Source organism: Phocoena phocoena, chromosome 2 (assembly GCF_963924675.1).
Source record: "Phocoena phocoena chromosome 2, mPhoPho1.1, whole genome shotgun sequence".
In the NCBI taxonomy this organism is placed as follows: Eukaryota; Metazoa; Chordata; class Mammalia; order Artiodactyla; family Phocoenidae; genus Phocoena; species Phocoena phocoena.
This window is the reverse complement of record NC_089220.1, coordinates 92,822,727-92,839,414: the sequence shown is the minus strand read 5'-3', so window position 1 is coordinate 92,839,414 and position 16,688 is coordinate 92,822,727. Positions and strand designations below refer to the sequence as shown.

Genomic DNA, 16,688 nt, shown 5'->3' with positions numbered 1-16,688 from the left:
TAGTATAGTCATTTTCACAATATTGAATCTTCCAATCCAAGAGCATGGTATATCTCTCCATCTGTATCATCTTTAATTTCTTTCATCAGTGTCTTATAGTTTTCTGCATACAGGTCTTTTATTTCCCTAGGTAGGTTTATCCCTAGGTATTTTATTCTTTTTGTTGCAATGGTAAATGGGAGTGTTTTCTTAATTTCTCATTCAGAATTTTCATCATTAGTGTATAGGAATGCAAGAGATTTCTGTGCATTTATTTTGTATCCTGCAATTTTACCAAGTTCATTGATTAGCTCTAGTAGTTTTCTGGTGGCATCTTTAGGATTCTCTATGTATAGTATCATGTCAGCTGCTAACAATGACAGTTTTACTTTTTCTTTTCCAATTTGTATTCCTTTTATTTCTTTTTCTTCTCTGATTGCTGTGGCTAGGACTTCCAAAACTATGTTGGATAATAGTGGTGAGAGTGGACATCCTTGTCTTGTTCCTGATCTTACAGGAAATGCTTTCAGTTTTTCACCATTGAGAATGATGTTTGCTGTGGGTTTGTCATATATGGCCTTTATTATGTTGAGGTAGGTTCCCTCTATGCCCACTTGCTGGAGAGTTTTTATCATAAACGGGTGTTGAATTTTGTCAAAAGCTTTTGCTGCATCTATTGAGATGATCATATGGTTTTTATTCTTCAATTTGTTAATATGGTGTATCACATTGACTGATTTGTGTATATTGAAGAATCCGTGCATCTCTGGGATAAAACCCACTTGATCATGGTGTATGATCCTTTTAATTTGTTGTTGGATTCTGTTTGCTAGTATTTTGTTGAGGATTTTTGCATCTATATTCATCAGTGATACTGGTCTGTAATTTTCTTTTTTTTTTTTAGTATCGTTGTCTGGTTTTGGCACCAGGGTGATGGTGGCCTCATAGAATGAGTTTGGGAGTGTTCTTTCCTCTGATATTTTTTGGAAGAGTTTGAGAAGGATGGGGTTAGCTCTTCTCTAAATGTTTGATAGAATTCGCCTGTGAAGCCATCTGGTCCTGGACTTTTGTTTGTTGGAAGATTTTTAATCACAGTTTCAATTTCATTACTTTTGATTTGTCTGCTCATATTTTCTATTTCTTCCTGGTTCAGTCTTGGAAGGTTATATACCTTTGTAAGAATTTGTCCATTTCTTCCAGGTCGTCCATTTTATTGGCATCGAGTTGCTTGTAGTAGTCTCTTAGGATGCTTTGTATTTCTGTGGTGTCTGTTGTAACTTCTCCTTTTTCATTTCTAATTTTATTGATTTGAGTCCTCTCCCTTTTTTTCTTGATGAGTCTGGCTAATGGTTTATCAATTTTATCTTCTCAAAGAAACACCTTTTAGTTTTATTGATCTTTGCTATTGTTTTCTTTGTTTCTATTTCATTTATTTCTGCTCTGATATTTATGATTTCTTTCCTTCTGCTAACTTTGGGTTTTGTTTGTTCTTCTCTCTCAAGTTCCTTTAGGTGTAAGGTTACATTGTTTATTTGAGATTTTTTCTTGTTTCTTGAGGTAGGCTTGTATAGCTATAAACTTCCCTCTTAGAACTGCTTTTGCTGCATCCCATAGGTTTTGGATTGTCGTGTTTTCATTGTCATTTTTCTCTAGGTATTTTTTGATTTCCTCTTTTATTTCTTCAATGATCTCTTGGTTATTTAGTAACATATTGTTTAGCCTCCATGTGTTTGTGTTTTTTACGTTTTTTCCCCTGTAATTCATTTCTAATCTCATAGCATTGTGGTCAGAAACAGTGCTTGATATGATTTCAATTTTCTTAAATTTACTGAGGCTTGATTTGTGACCCAATATGTGATCTATCTTGGAGAATGTTCCATGTGCACTTGAGAAGGAAGTGTAATCTGCTGTTTTTGGATAGAATGTCCGATAAATATAAATTAAATCTATCTGGTCTTTTGTGTCATTTAAAGCTTCTGTTTCCTTATTTATTTTCATTTTGGATGATCTCTCCATTGATGTGAGGTTTAAAGTCCTCCACTATTATTCTGTTACTGTCCATTTCCTCTTTTACAGCTGTTAGCAGTGGCCTTATGTATTGAGGTGCTCCTATGTTGGGTGCATATATAATTATAATTGTTATATCTACTTCTTGGATTGATCCCTTGATCATAATGTAGTGTCCTTCCTTGTCTCTTGTAACATTCTTTATTTTCAAGTCTATTTTTTCTGATATGAGTATTGCTGCTCCAGCTTTCTTTTAATTTTCTTTTGCATGGAATGTCTTTTTCCATCCCCTCACTTTCAGTGTGTATGTGTCCCTAGGTCTGAAGTGGGTCTCTTGTAGACAGCATATATATGGGTCTTGTTTTTGTATCCATTCAGCAAGCCTGTGTCTTTTGGTTGGAGCAGTTAATCCATTCATGTTTAAGGTAATTATCAATAGGTATGTTCCTATGCCCATTTTCTTAATTGTTTTGGGTTTATTTTTGTAGGTCCTTTTCTTCTCTTGTGTTTCCCACTTAGAGAAGTTCCTTTAGCATTTTTTGTAGAGCTGGTTTGGTGATGCTGAATTCTCTTCGCTCTTGCTTGTCTGTAAAGCTTTTGATTTCTCCATCAAATCTGAATGAGACCCTTGCTGGGTAGAGTAATCTTGGTTGTACGTTCTTCCCTTTCATCACTTTAAGTATATCATGCCACTCCCTTGTGGCTTGTGGAGTTTCTGTTGAGACATCAGCTGTTAACCTTATGGGAGTTCCCTTGTATGTTATTTGTCGTTTTTTCCTTGCTGCTTTCAATAATTTTTCTTTGTCTTTAATTGTTGCCAGTTTGATTACTATGTGTCTCGGTGTGTTTCTCCTTGGGTTTGTCCCGTATGGGGCTCGCTGTGCTTCCTGCACTTGGGTGGCTATTTCCTTTCCCATGTTAGTGAAGTTTTCAACTATAATCTCTGCAAATATTTTTTTCTGGTCCTTTCTCCTTCTGGGACCCCTATAATGCGAATGTTGTTGCATTTAGTGTTGTCCCAGAGGTCTCTTTGGCTCTCTCATTTCTTTTCATTCTTTTTTCTTTATTCTGTTCCACAGCAGTGAATTCCACCATTCTGTCTTCCAGGTCACTTATCCGTTCTTCTGCCTCAGTTATTCTGCTATTGACTCCTTGTAGTGTAGTTTTCATTTCAGTTATTGTATTGTTCATCTCTGTTTGTTTGTTCTTTAATTCTTCTAGGTCTATGTTAAACATTTCTTGCATCTTCTTGATCTTTGCCTCCATTCTTTTTCCAAGGTCCTGGATCATCTTCACCATCATTATTCTGAATTCTTTTTCTGGAAGGTTGCCTATCTCCACTTTATTTAGTTGTTTTTCTGGGGTTTTATCTTGTTCCTTCATCTGGTACATAGCCCTCTGCCTTTTCATCTTGTCTGTCTTTCTGTGAATGTGGTTTTTGTTCCACAGGCTGCAGGATTGTCCACCTACCTTCTTTTAGAGTTCAAAAGTTCTGGAAGCTGGTAGTCCAAGATCAGGGTACCACAAGGGTCAGCTTCTGGTGAGAGCTCTCTTCCTGCTGTACAGATAACCAGCTTCTTTCTGTGTCCTTAGATGGTGGAGAGAGTGGCAGGCAGATTCTTAACCACTGCGCCACCAGGGAAGTCCCTACATCAATTTATTTTCAACCTCCATCAGATCAGCTCCTCCCTTTTGTTGCTCTTCTCTCCTAACTCTTCTCTCCTCTTGTATTTTGACTGCTCTGTAGTTCTTCAGTATTTTGAGAAGATCATCAAAAATATTACTGTTGTAAAAACAGTAACTGGAGTGCTAATGTCCCTTGCCAATGCCTTGGTTCAGACCCTCATTATTTCCTAGCTAGATAATTGCAGTAGCCTCCTGACCTGTCTTCTTGCCTCTAACCTCTCCCTGCTTCCAATATCAGTGACAGCACTCCCAACTTCTTGTTCCTGCCCTGTTTAAAATCCTTCAATGGCTTCCTTTGTGACAGAAGCCACTCTCTATGCAGTGTGTGAGGTCCTGAGGTCCTTCACAGTCTATGGCCCCCTCCCCGACTTTTCTGATGTCATCTCCTTCTATCTACCTCTTGTCCCCTTTCCTGTAACCGCACTGATCTATGTGAAGTGAGTGTACCCATAATTCTCACATCTTACTATCTTTGTCCAGGTGATTTCATCTGCCCGGAATGCCCTCTGGTTCCCGGTCACTGTGAAAACTCCTGTTCATCCTTCAAGACTCAGCCTCTTTGTACTTAGCTCTATGGCCCTCCCACAGGAGCTTGCATATACGTCTATCACATGTGTTCAGTATGTAGTGTGACACGCTTCAGTTCTTTTTCTCCTCTATTTGACAGTGAAAAATTTGAGGTTAAGGGATTATAACATAATCATCTTGGCAACCCCTCCACCACTAGATAAGTTCCCAATAAATGTTTACAGTTGAAAGAATCTGCACAAAGTATTATATTAGTCAATGTGGAAGAGACAGAGGAATAAGGTAAAACTGTTGATTTTAAAGGATTTAGATATTGCAATACTGTGAGTTTATAAACCTCTAATAAAATAAAATGCAAAATTAAATCATTTTTGTGATAGAGGTATGCATTGCATACAAGTAAGGGACTACAAAAGCAAATTAAAAACAAAACAAAACTTCTATTGCTACTTAAAGAATTAAGAAATCTTTCTCCCTCTCTCCCTTCACCTGAGACTGAGGCTACTGAGTTAAATCATGTGTTCATAAATTACCAGGATTATTTCTCACTCCTTTCCTCTCTCTTTCCCAACATTTATTCAACATCTGTTTAAAGACTGTTCCCTATGTGCATGGTTCTAAGCGTTGGATACAGCAGTGAGTAAACCAGATACTGTCCCTGTTTTCATAGAGCCCATGTCTAGTGGGGGAAGAAACAGACAAAGAAATAATCCGTTAAAATAAGGTGTCATAGGTGTCACAGGAGGGGAGGGAGGTGGTGTTTTGGAAGCATAGGGGAAGGGCACAAAGACAACCCATAGGAAGTGTTATCTAAATTGAGATCTGAAGCGTGAGCAGGAGTTGGCAAGATGAAGATCCACTGAGATTGACTGAGCCTGTTTGTAGCTGAGGGGACAGCTTATGCAAAGACCCAGACGCAAACAGCAGGGTGCCAAAGTAGTTAAAAGAGGATAAAGCTGACTGGAGTGTAGAATGGGAGGGAAAGAAGGTTGGGAGTAGAAACTGGGATGTAGGTTGGGACCAGGTTCCTGGCTTAGGTCAGTTAAATGGGTTGGAGGGGGCAAGACCAGAGGTAGGGACACCATTTGATAGAGCAAGCTTGTTTGCATTAAGGTAGCAGCAGAGGGTAGAGAGAAGTAGATGCATTTTAAAGATGTTTGGGAGGTAGAATAGACTGGATTTGGTACCACTCTTGATGAGAGAAAAATTAGAGGTCAAAAGGGACTTTAATTTTTTCTGTACTTTTTTAAAAGAAAATTTACTCAGGCATTAGTGATATATCAAAAATTAATAATAGTAATAGTAAAAGTAAAAGGAGATGTAATTAAGCAGGTATCATGCTTGATCACAGTTCAAGCAACTTGGCAAATTGTATCCTCTACTTCCCTCACGTTCCTACCTGGCCTTCTGCAGGCTTTTGGTTTGTGAGCCCTGACCTTTCTTAGAGGTCAGCTTATGTGAAGGAAAGGCCATTGCCCCTGCCCAACACAATTTCCCTACATGGCTTCTGGGCTGTTGGTGCAGAATTTGCATTTGGACATTGACTTGAGGTTCCAGTGGCTCGCCAGCCATGTCAGGGCATACCTCATATGTCCTATGGTAGCAGCCTTTCTTCCCTTAAACTAAAGATGCTACTATTTATATAAACATATCTATACACACACATATAAACTGAAATTTGAAGGGACATTCTGGATGTGAATGCAACTCATTAACTATGTATTTGATATTTAGTTTCTTTTCTAAACATGATTGGGCCCCATGTTTTCTGCTTCACGCGTGTATTTTTTTTTTTTTTGTAATTCTTACTTTAAAGTCTGCTTACTTAAGATAAAAGTGGCAATCAACAGGGACATGTAAGATCAAATAAATCTACCTGTCGCAGGTTGAGCTCCCTGGGACTCTGAGATTTGTGTGTAGGAGTGCTCTCAGGAATGACACCTGTGGGGTTGCACGGGAAGTAGATTGGATAGAGGGAGAACTTACACTGTGATGCAGTCACACAGTGGCCTCCCTCAATTGATCCTACAGGGACTCTGGGCCTGGGACGGCCCTTCAGGTTGTCCCAAATGAAGTGAAGTGGATTCTACCTCCGTGCCTGCCCACCAACCAGTCATTGGATGCAGATTAGGGGTGGTAGTGCTTGACCTTGGGCAAAGCAGCTTTCTTCAACCAAGGGCAAGCCCTGGAAAGGCTCTTAGCTGACAGCTGTCAGCTACCAATGCTTTCAGCAGCTAAGGAATGAGTACCTCAGTCCTGGAGTGGGGATTTGGGCAGCATATCACAGCATCCACCACAACTTTCATTCTTAGTGATAAAAGATTTACAAATTTCATTTGTGGAGAAAAATTTGTATAGTAGCTTTACATACATCACCTCGCATAATTTTCACAATGACCCTGTGTTATAGATGATGGTAACCCTGTTTTTACAAACGAGGACAGAAGTTCAGTGAGTCTATGTATGGAAGGTTATATACAAAATGAAAAGAATTATACCAGGCTTCTAGGGGTCCCACCTCCTTGTACTAGACATTCAAGTTCAAGTTTTGGTAAAGTGCCTTGATTTTTCATAAGACACTGTCTACTTGACATGCTCAGTGCTGGTTAAAGCATGTGGATCTGCCTTTACATAGTAATATGGATAATCCCTCATTCATTTTTTGATGAAGAGCATAACCTTAAGCTTTATGAAAAGTAGGATTCAAGGAAAGTTGCCTAAAGGGTGCAGAGTGGATCTGTCACTTCATTAGTCTAGACTGAAATTATGGATGGCAATAGAACCTCAGAGAAAGTAGTACACCTTTGGATGATGGAAAATCGACTGATTATGAAATCACTGCTCCCCCTTAAAATTCATTTTGTTAAAAAGTAAAGAAAATAAATCAGGGTAGCATAGGAATTTTCCTCCCTCACCCATAACCTTTTTTTTTTAAAGAAGGGGCAGAAGAGAAATTTCTGAGTACACAGGCCCATTCCTAGAAAGCAGGGGGAGAGGGCAGGTGGTGAGCTGAATCAGTCTTCATCATCAAAGTGGCAAGATGCTACTGGCTAAACCTGCTGCTTTTTGATAGGAAGAGCATTCAGTCTAGCAGCTTGTTCTGCTATTAGATTGCCTCACTGAATGGGTAACTGACCAAGTTAGTTAAATAAAACACCCCAGGAATGTTTACTAATAAAGTAAGATCTGAAAAGAAGGCAATGAAAGGAAATGGGTTTTGATCAGAATTTCAGGATGATGTGAAATGGTTGGTGGATGAACAAATCAGAATTGAAGACTTATCTTTTCTTCACTCAGAAAGGCAACTGAAACAAACTGGTTCTAACACAGCCCTTAGAGACTGAAAATAGTTTTAAAAATACCATTTGTAACTGTGATTTTGCATTTCTATCCCTGGCAGTTTGGAATTATAGTAATTAATAACCTAGTGTCTAGTCTTTACCTCAACAAGATGTGCTAGAACACCCTTCAAATAGAGGCATGCTTACCCTCCTCTTCCCCACAACACAAAGCACCCTGAGGTCAGAAAGATGTTTAATCAAGGTTAAGTCCCACTAGGAGTAACCAGATTTTTAACAGGGAGATACATACTCATCTCATATTTATATAATTATATAATTTCTTAATATTATTTTTCATTTCTCTCAGTTAAAGTGTCTTGCGTTCTAAATAGCCCTGGAATCAAGGGTAACGGCTCGTCATGAGGTTACCAGGTCATTCCAGGCCTTACATAATTATAATCATTTGATATCCATAAGCAACCAAGTCACCTGTCTACTAGTTGTGTGCTTCCCTATTTCTCAGAGGCTGTGGGAGGGTCCTTTTCAAACACTGGCCAATTACAGTCCTTATGCAGAGTAATTCAAACGCTATCCTTCTTCGGATTCAATAACATAAACAGCTGATTTAGAGTTAATTTTGTTTTTACCTCTTCACTCCCTTCTTGTTTCTAAACAAGAAGATAAACTGATAACCATTCCCAAATATGCCAGCAATGTGCTCCTTTGTTTTTGAATGGAGATGTACAACCATCCCCCTTGCCACCTTTAGCAGGGCAAGAAGAAAAATTTTAGAGAACATCTTTAAGCTAGCTCTCTCTTCAGAGCTTGGGTTACTTGGCTGGGATCCTAGCTCTTGAATATACTCCTCATTGGATGTCTGGGTTTCTGTCCTCTACCATCCTAGACACAGACTCTCACTAGCCCATCCTGTGCTCATCACCAGCTCCCTCTCTGGCAATGAGTCCCAGAGAGAGCACCTCTCTCTTGTAGCCCTCTGCCAGAAGTAAACTGGGAGGTAAAACAAGTCTGTGGTAAGGAGAGGCTGGGCCTGGGGGAGATTGGGTCTAAATGGATTTTCTCAGATTAGGATATATTTTATTTTTTTAACATCATTTTTCATGCCGTCATGCCCATCCCAATAGTTCTTAGACTTTGGAGAAGAAAGCCTGTTACAGCCAGCCAAAATGATGGAACTCATTAATGCCACAAACATTTACTTATTAGGGCATTATTCAAAGATGTATGAGAAAACTGTAAGCCGTTGAGACAAACTGCATTGAAGCAACACATCTAAGTTACTCCTTGGGCAGCCCAGAAAGAGGAATGGAGACAGGATATCTCTATGCCCTGATCCTTGAATAAGTTTGCACTAGAAAATTATCTCATTGCATGGAAGTGAGGCCACTGCTGTTGGCCATTCCTTGGGCTCTCTGAGTCCCTATTTTCTCTACAGTAGAGTCTCTTCAGTAAACAGCTTAAAAATGACTATTATTTAAGTCCAGCCTGCTGTTGTCCTTACATAGTAAAACTCTTTCATGAAGCATCTCACTGGTGTTGGGGACCTGATGAAAACTGCCTCTGGGCTCCTCTTGCCTAGAATCCCCCCTCTACAAGTGCACTTGCCCAACTCTGTTGTCAGTGTCCCCAAGAAGACTTCACCCTCTGCTCTTTTTCCTCCACAGCACTCGGTAGCTCTCCCAGCATACTTATCACATTCTCCTGGGCATCACAATCATTTGTGTATATGTGGCTTAGTTCTTCTACTGGACTGTAAGATCCTCGAACTAATTCAGCTTCTCTCCCCATCCCACCATGGCAACTAGCTTGTACCTTGCGGGGACTCTCTAAATATTTCTTGATGTGATTTCAAAATTGTTGTGCCATCTGCTTTTCTCCATCTAACCTCAAAAGTTTGTTTGATGAGAGTTCTCCTTGGTCCTGACACTAGTTTTAGAATGTTCTCCTGTTTTGGAACTTTCAATGATGCAACACTTTTGAAAGCTATTGGAAGCATTTTATCTTATCACATTGTTTAAAGGAGGTCCAATTTTATTTTTCACAACCCTGAAAAACCAGGTCAAAGATAATCTGGAATATTTTATAACCTCTCTGGATCTCAGTCTTGAAAGACATAGTATCTTTGTTACTAAAGCCTTGTACAAGAGTAGTGCCAGCACTGGGGGAGCTGTGCATGATTATGTTGAGCTGTGGAATGCAGACCTGGCCAGTGAGCTGATGAATGAGTTATTCTTCCAGTAGAAGAGATAGCTTAGCGACAATCTTAATGCTAGCATAAATGGAAACAAAGCAAACTTACTATTTTGGGGGCCCTTTTGGGTGTTTAAAAAATTTTTTTTTTTACAAAACATCCTATGTTGTATGAAATTAAATATGGCTTGCTGTTTTACCCATATTCTATGTTTGGGAAGTTGCTTGAAAAACTACTGGCCCAACAAATTGGTTTCTATCAACTACAACATTATGTGGGTTTCAATAGCTGAAGGCAATTTTTCCATGTGATTACATACACCGTACCCTTCTATGGAGAAGGATCCTGAAATGTACCACAGAGAGAAAATTATATTCTCTGGGAGATGGGTGGTTCTGTTTGATTCAGGGAAGTGTTTGTGAGTCTTTGGTTTTCTCTAAGTATAGTAAGTTCTGATGAAAAATTGGGTACTGAAATGCCTGATAAGGTTGAGCCCTGTTAAACTTTGTGAAGAGTCCTCCAAATTCATGACAAGTGGATCAATCTTCATCATAAATACCACTGTGCCAGTCCTTTATCTACACTCCAGAATTTGACAGATAGCTGAAACTCAAGAGCTCTTACTAGCCCATGAGCCCTGAGGCTGAAATTCGAAGTAAAGAATCAAACCCTGTTGAACTGTCACCCCTCTAACATTTCTAAATCTTTTCATCTTTCTGTACCATGTTCAGATGGTGTAATAGAATATAAAAAGTGTCCCAGAAGTGAGAAGAAAATTGGGTTCTGTCCTCAGCTCTCTCTGACCCTAGGGAATTGATACCACCCCTCTGGGCCTTTGTTCATTCAACTATTAAACAAGTGGGAACTAGACTGATTGTTTCTCAAAGCCTAGTCCTTAGATGATTTGCTTCAAAATCATCTAGGGGTGGCATGGGGCTTGCTATAAAAATACACTTTCCGGGGCCCCACTACAGTCCTGCGAATCAGTGTTTTTGGGGGATGAGGCTCAGGAATCCTTTTTTTCTTTTTTTAAGTAAGCTTCCCAGGTGATTCTTACGCTCATTAAAGTGACTCTTCTAAACTTTTTATTGCAGTATAACACACTTGTTAAGAGTTGGAGGATTATAAAATTAGAATATCTCTAAGATTCTTTCCAACTTTAAAGAATTCTAAGAATCAGTCCATTCAACACATTTACGCATGGGCACATTTATTAACAAGCATGCAACTTTGGACTCTGTTACCCCCTTTGCAGATCAGAGTTGCAGATCAGAGTGTAATTCTGCATGCTGTGTAATGGTCTCTCAGTGATTTGGAAAAACAGAATGTTTTTCAAATGTGTGGCCTCTCTCAAAGGTCAGTTTACTGTAGAGAGTGCCGTAGGTCCATTGGAAAGTCTGTTCAAATTTGATCTGAATGTCAGAATTTCATTATACTTTCCATGTACACTGACCAAAGCATAATACTCAATGACAGAAGACTGTTGCCTGGGTGGGAAAGGAGATATCTGGCTGTATTTCTGATTTGATTACAGAACCAAACTCTATTATAGTCATTTAAATCCAAGCTTCTTTGTCAATAAAACTCCCAGTCTTTGACCTCCCTCACAGAGGGCCTGGGATAATATGCAGGTAAAAAGTATTTAAATTCCTCCTGAAGTGGTACACAGATCGCTGTGCTAATGAGTTTCCTCTGAATCAACTGGTAAAGTAATAGGCTTAAGAGTCTTCCAGTTACTAAATAGTGAAGTTGTCTCTTTTCCCAGGCAACTAGAAATCGTTGGGAATTTTCTAGGAAAAGCCATCCCCTTCAAATAATGTGGCTGCCTTTAAAATTATCCCCCTGCTTTTAAACTTTTATACAAAGCCTTCATTTTTTGGGGGATTGCTTATTTTATGCCCTATGAAACAGGTGTGTAAGCTTCCTGGTTTCCCACAAGTGAATAGACATCTCATCTTTGTGTGATACTAGGTGAACTCCTTAGCTTGTGTCAGTTTCCTCAGCTATGAAATGAAGGGGGAGAGCAGATGGATGCTTAGTCTCTTCCAGCTCTAACACTTTCCATTCATGTAGAGGAAGGTAGCGTAATGTAGGGAAAGTCATGGGCTTTGAAACTGGACAGACTTAGGTCGGAATTTTAAGTTTCCTCAGTTGTATGGCAGGGGGTAATGATATGTTAGTTCTCAGGGTTATAAAAGCATGTGGGATAGGACTTGGCACAGAAAGACATTCCAGAAAGGTGAGGCTTCCTGGCTGCCTATCCTCCATGGCTTTTTGCCTGCACCTGGTTAGGCCTCCTCTTACTGATAGAGTGAGAAGCAACCCACTGGTCCTTATTCAAGTGCAGGGACAAGATTTCTGGGAAGGGAAACCCAGCAGTCCTGTGGGTAACAGGTTCTTGGTTTCTTCCTGAACTGGTGACCACTGGGGCATGAAGTTACCATTTTGGGTCTGGTTGAAATGTGGCAGGAGGTAACTACAGAACCAAAGGTCACTGTTGCTATAGATGTAATGGGGGCTCACCAGAGCCCGCAGCAGGTAACCAAAGTCTTCTCCCTGGGGAGTAGGTGGGGTCACCTTCTCTCTGCCGTGAGAATCCAGGGAGGCTAACAGCATTTGAGAGTTGGAAGCAGACTTGAAGACCATTAGAGAGGAGGAAACCGAGATACAGGGAGGGAAAGTGACTTTCCCATGATCACACAGCCAATCAAGCAGCAGAGGTGAGAACAGTCTCTCTGGATCCTCCGGAATTCACACTCATGACCCTCTGCATTTCAACGCAGATGTTGTCAGCCCTGGTTAAGAGCTTGGATTCTGGAGGTAGATAGATCTGGTTAACCTCCTCCTCTCAATTCTGTTATCTGGGGCATAAGACTCCACCTCTCTGGCCTGAGCGGTCTCAACTATAAAGCCAGCCCTACCCGTGTGAGCATTCACAGCCAACACTGTATGTGTAGTGCTTAACAAAGGGTCTGGCACAGTCAGCTTCCACGACAGAAGGTTCTAATGATCATTAATTGGCGTTTTCAGGAAGGGCTGCCATCCCTTCCCTCTACACCTGCAGTTCCGAGCGAACCCCACCCTCTCCTAACCCCTACGCCGCCACGCTGCAGCGGGCTCGTCAAGGCGCGGAGGAGCCCGGTGCCAGGGCGTGGCGGTCCCCAGGCTCACCTGGCGAGGCCAGGAGCACCTTCGCCCCGCAGCACTGGAAGCAGTGCAGCAGGGACTTGCCGCGGATGTTACAGTTGAGGCACGCCATGGCACAGCCCAGCTTGGCCAGCCCCAGCCACAGCCATACGTAGGCCGGTTCGTTGCCCAGGAATATCGCCACGCACTCTCCCTGCCGGAGGCCGAGGCGGTCGCGCAGCGCCCTCGCCACTTGGTTGCTGCGTCGGTCCACCTGCACGTAGCTGAGCGTCTGGTCGCGGAAGATCAGGAATGGCTTGTGCGGGCTCTGGTGTGCTCTCTCCAGAAAGGCGTGGAGGATGGTGCGCACCGGCCGGCGCTGCCCATAGCTGCGCACCTGCCAGGCCATCCTGGCCAACCGCAGGAAGTAGCTCACGTCCTGGAAGAAGTAGGGGGAGCAGAGGTTCACCAGTAGCGGCAGTAGCAGCACCCCCGCCAGGACCGCGTAGATGACAGGCAGCATGACGGCGGCCGGGGCTCCAGGTCCCTCGAGGGCAGAGGGCGCGCTTCGGGCGTGCAGCACGGCGGCGGGGCGGGCTCTGGGCGGACGACTGGCGGGCGGCACAGGGGCGCTCGGCGAGGCGGGGGCGACGGCGGAGCGCCTGGGCTGCTGGCACCGTTGCGTGCTCTCGGGCAGGTGGAGCGGTGTCTGGGCTGCCTGGGTTTCAGGGCACGACCGGCCGGCTGAGCCCGCCCCCTCGTCGGGGTGCAGCCACCTGCGCGCCAGGCCCGCCCCTGCGGTCCTCCCAAGGCGGGGAAGGCGGCTCCGCGGCTCACTGGGGCCTCGGCCGCCTCTCGGCCCGAGTCTGGAGGTCTGGGGGCAAGGCTGGACTACCCCGTGGTGTGATCTTATCAAAATGGTGACCGTAAGACACCTTAGAAGACGCTGAGAAGATTGGAAGAGATAATGCAGGCGCAGGGCTAGTGTTATTCATTGCTGCCCGAATAGGGTGCCTTATAGAGACGACAGATTGTTATTATCAATAGAGAACCTTCTAAGTGGGAGACGGTCCTATTAGTAGCGGGCACCAGGTGCCACTGCCAAATCAGAATTCCATCTCTCCTTCCTGGTCCTGGGGGCATTCCGCCTACTCTCTGTTTCTCACATTTGCTTTCCGACACCGCGCACCCCGCCGGACCCCGCCCAACCCCCAGGCTAATTGCCAGGAGGGCTCTTGTGACAAAGAATTCTGGGGTGAACAAAAGCGCCTGCGATTGCCGCCTCCCGCTCATCCCAGCCCCTGGGCAGTGAGTGAGGATGGGACGCTCCAGTCCGAGACGTCCCTTCGGCCCAGCTAGCCCAGATTAAGCTTGAGGTAGCGCCACACTGCCACATGAAACCAAGTTCCGGTGAGGTTTTGATTAGTTATAGTACGTTGTTCTTTAAGTGATCTCCCCTTCCCCCCTCCTTGTATGTTGAAAATTCTCAAGTATTGTCAGTCCAGTTCAATTCAATTTACTAAGTGGCTCCGTGAGAAACTAGCACCAGAGGAAATTAAGTAAAAGTTATTGGCATTTCTCAGAAGCCATTTCTTTTTCTTTTTTTAAAAAATACGTCTTTATTGGAATATAATTGCTTTACAATGGTGTGTTAGTTTCTGCTGTACAACAAAGTGAATCAGCTATATGTGTACCTATATCCCCATATCCCCTGCCTCTTGCGTCTCCCTCCCACCCTCCCTATCCCACCCCTCTAGGTGGTCACAAAGCACCGAGCTGATCTCCCTGTGCTATGCGGCTGCTTTCCACTAGCGATCTGTTTTACATTTGGTAGTGTATATATGTCCATGCCACTCTCTCACTACGTCCCAGCCTTCCCTACTGCCCCTGTGTCCTCAAGTTGGTTCAGAAGCCATTTCTTTTAGGGTGATCCTTTCTTTTAATTTCCCTTAGTGCTGCTTCTATACAGAGTGAATACAGGCTGCTACGGAGGAGGGTCAGGATTTAAGTAAAGCAGCGTTTTACTCTCTTCCTCCTCTGTCTTCCTGCGTTCATCCGTTTTATTCTTTTGAGACAACCACAAGTAATGAATGCTTACCCCTGCCAGAAACTCTGCTAGGGGCTTCCCTGTATGATATTTTTGGAGCCTCACAATCACCTAAAGATGGCACTTTCGTGCTTATTTATAGACAGGAAAGGGACACTGAGAGAGGTGAATTAAGACAGCTAGTAAGTGATGCATGGGATTTTGGAATTGGTATCTTTTTGTTCCCAGGCCCACTCTTTACTGTAGCAACATGTTATGCTGTTCTCCTATTCTGTGGGTTTCTATCCATGTTTTCTTTTTCCTTTAGCAATTTTATTTTTTTTCCCCCTTTCACAATCTCCCCTTCCCCCATTTTTGCATCCTCCTCTTTTTATCCCTGGAACCTGCTCTAGCAACCCTTTCCCTTTTCCTGACTCTTTCATGGCTAATCCAGCTACTATCTAATGACTGGTTGCATCATTGCCCTGGAGAAGAGCCGGGGACCTTGGTTATCCCTGAGGAGAAGGCTGTAGTGTAAAAGTAGAGGTCAGGACAGAAGCCATTCTGTAGTGCACCTCTTTTTTCATGTTGAAGCTAGAGCCAGGCCTCCTTTTCCATCCCAAAGCCACCTGGTCCCTTCATGACTAATCACTTCAGTGTAGCCTCCTAGACCTCTCTTGTGTTGTTCTTAAGCAGCTACTCTTTCCCTAGAGTCCTTGATTGCCACAAATGCCCACTTTCTCCTCTCTTACTCTGAGGATCACTTTAGCCTTGTGCATCCACAGTTTTATGGCTGCAACTGAAAGAGAACAACGCCCAAACTGGCTTAAGCAGGCACAGGAGTTTGAGACTCAGAGTCCAGGGGTAGAATAGGCTTCAGGTAAGCCAGTTTCCCTTTCTCCATTTCTCTGCTCCGCCTCCTCTATTCTCAGGCTGATTCTCCCATCATGGTCCAAAGATGGCTGCCAAGCCCTTAGGGGTACCTGCTTCCAGTGTCGACTTCAGACAGAAATGTAAGATTCTTTTCCATAAGAGGAAAAAAAAAAAGGAAGGAAAGAAAAAGAGAAAAGAAGAAAGAAAGCTCTTACTGGGTTATGTGCCTGTCTTTGTGGGCTGGGGAGAGAGGAATGCTGATTGGTTTAAGCCAATCAGGGCTCACCCATGGAACTGGGGGTACAGTCAATCCCACCTACACCATACTATGGAAAAATCACGGTCTCGTTAAAGAGGAAGTGGGGAGAAGAAATGAACTTGGGGAAACAATTAGCTAATGTTTGTTATATATATCTTGGAACTATTTTTCCCAATGATTCTAGCTTCCATCCTGGGTTCCACTTTGTGCTCTACTACCAGCCTAATGGTCTTCGTGGAAATTTTGCTATCCTCATCTCGCCAATGCTCAGTTATCTTCAGTGACCCCCTCATTGCTTCCCATCCTCTTCCACTCATAGCGTCTATAGACAATTGTCATATTTGTACAGCATACTAGAACACATCTGGGCTGGAGCTGATCAGATGCCCTGGGTCCTGCCTGGCTCTCTTGAGGAGGGAGCAGATTGGTAGCTTAGCACATTGGTTACCCATTCTAGAAACATCTGCTGGGAAGCTCTGGTTTATAAAATGAAGTTCAAACTTTAATTTCTGGCTCTTCTGATGCTGACTTGCACTTTCACTGCACTCAGTTAACCAATATTTATTGAGTTTCTACTATGAACCGAACATCATGAGGCACTAAGTATTTCAAAATGGATGAAAACTTAATTGCAACTTCTTTTCAAGAACACTTTGTTTTGAAGAGTCTGGCCTACACCCTCCTAAAAATGCCCTGCGTATTCCTCTTTGTATG

General features: G+C 42.8%; 1 protein-coding gene across 3 annotated transcripts in view; it reads right to left on the bottom strand.

Annotated features, from left to right (window-relative positions):
• The window catches only part of SLC27A2 (solute carrier family 27 member 2), a 54,840-nt gene extending 41,312 nt beyond the window's left edge, over positions 1-13,528 (bottom strand). Inside the window, exon 1 of one of the 3 annotated variants that reach the window (XM_065870978.1) lies at positions 12,862-13,528. In XM_065870978.1, the coding sequence (XP_065727050.1) occupies positions 12,862-13,339 (478 nt within the window). In that variant the 5' untranslated portion in view covers positions 13,340-13,528. The remainder of the gene's footprint in view (positions 1-12,861) is intronic. The other 2 variants (XM_065870977.1, XM_065870979.1) reach the window with 2 other exon arrangements.
• Positions 13,529-16,688: the final 3,160 nt, after the last annotated feature.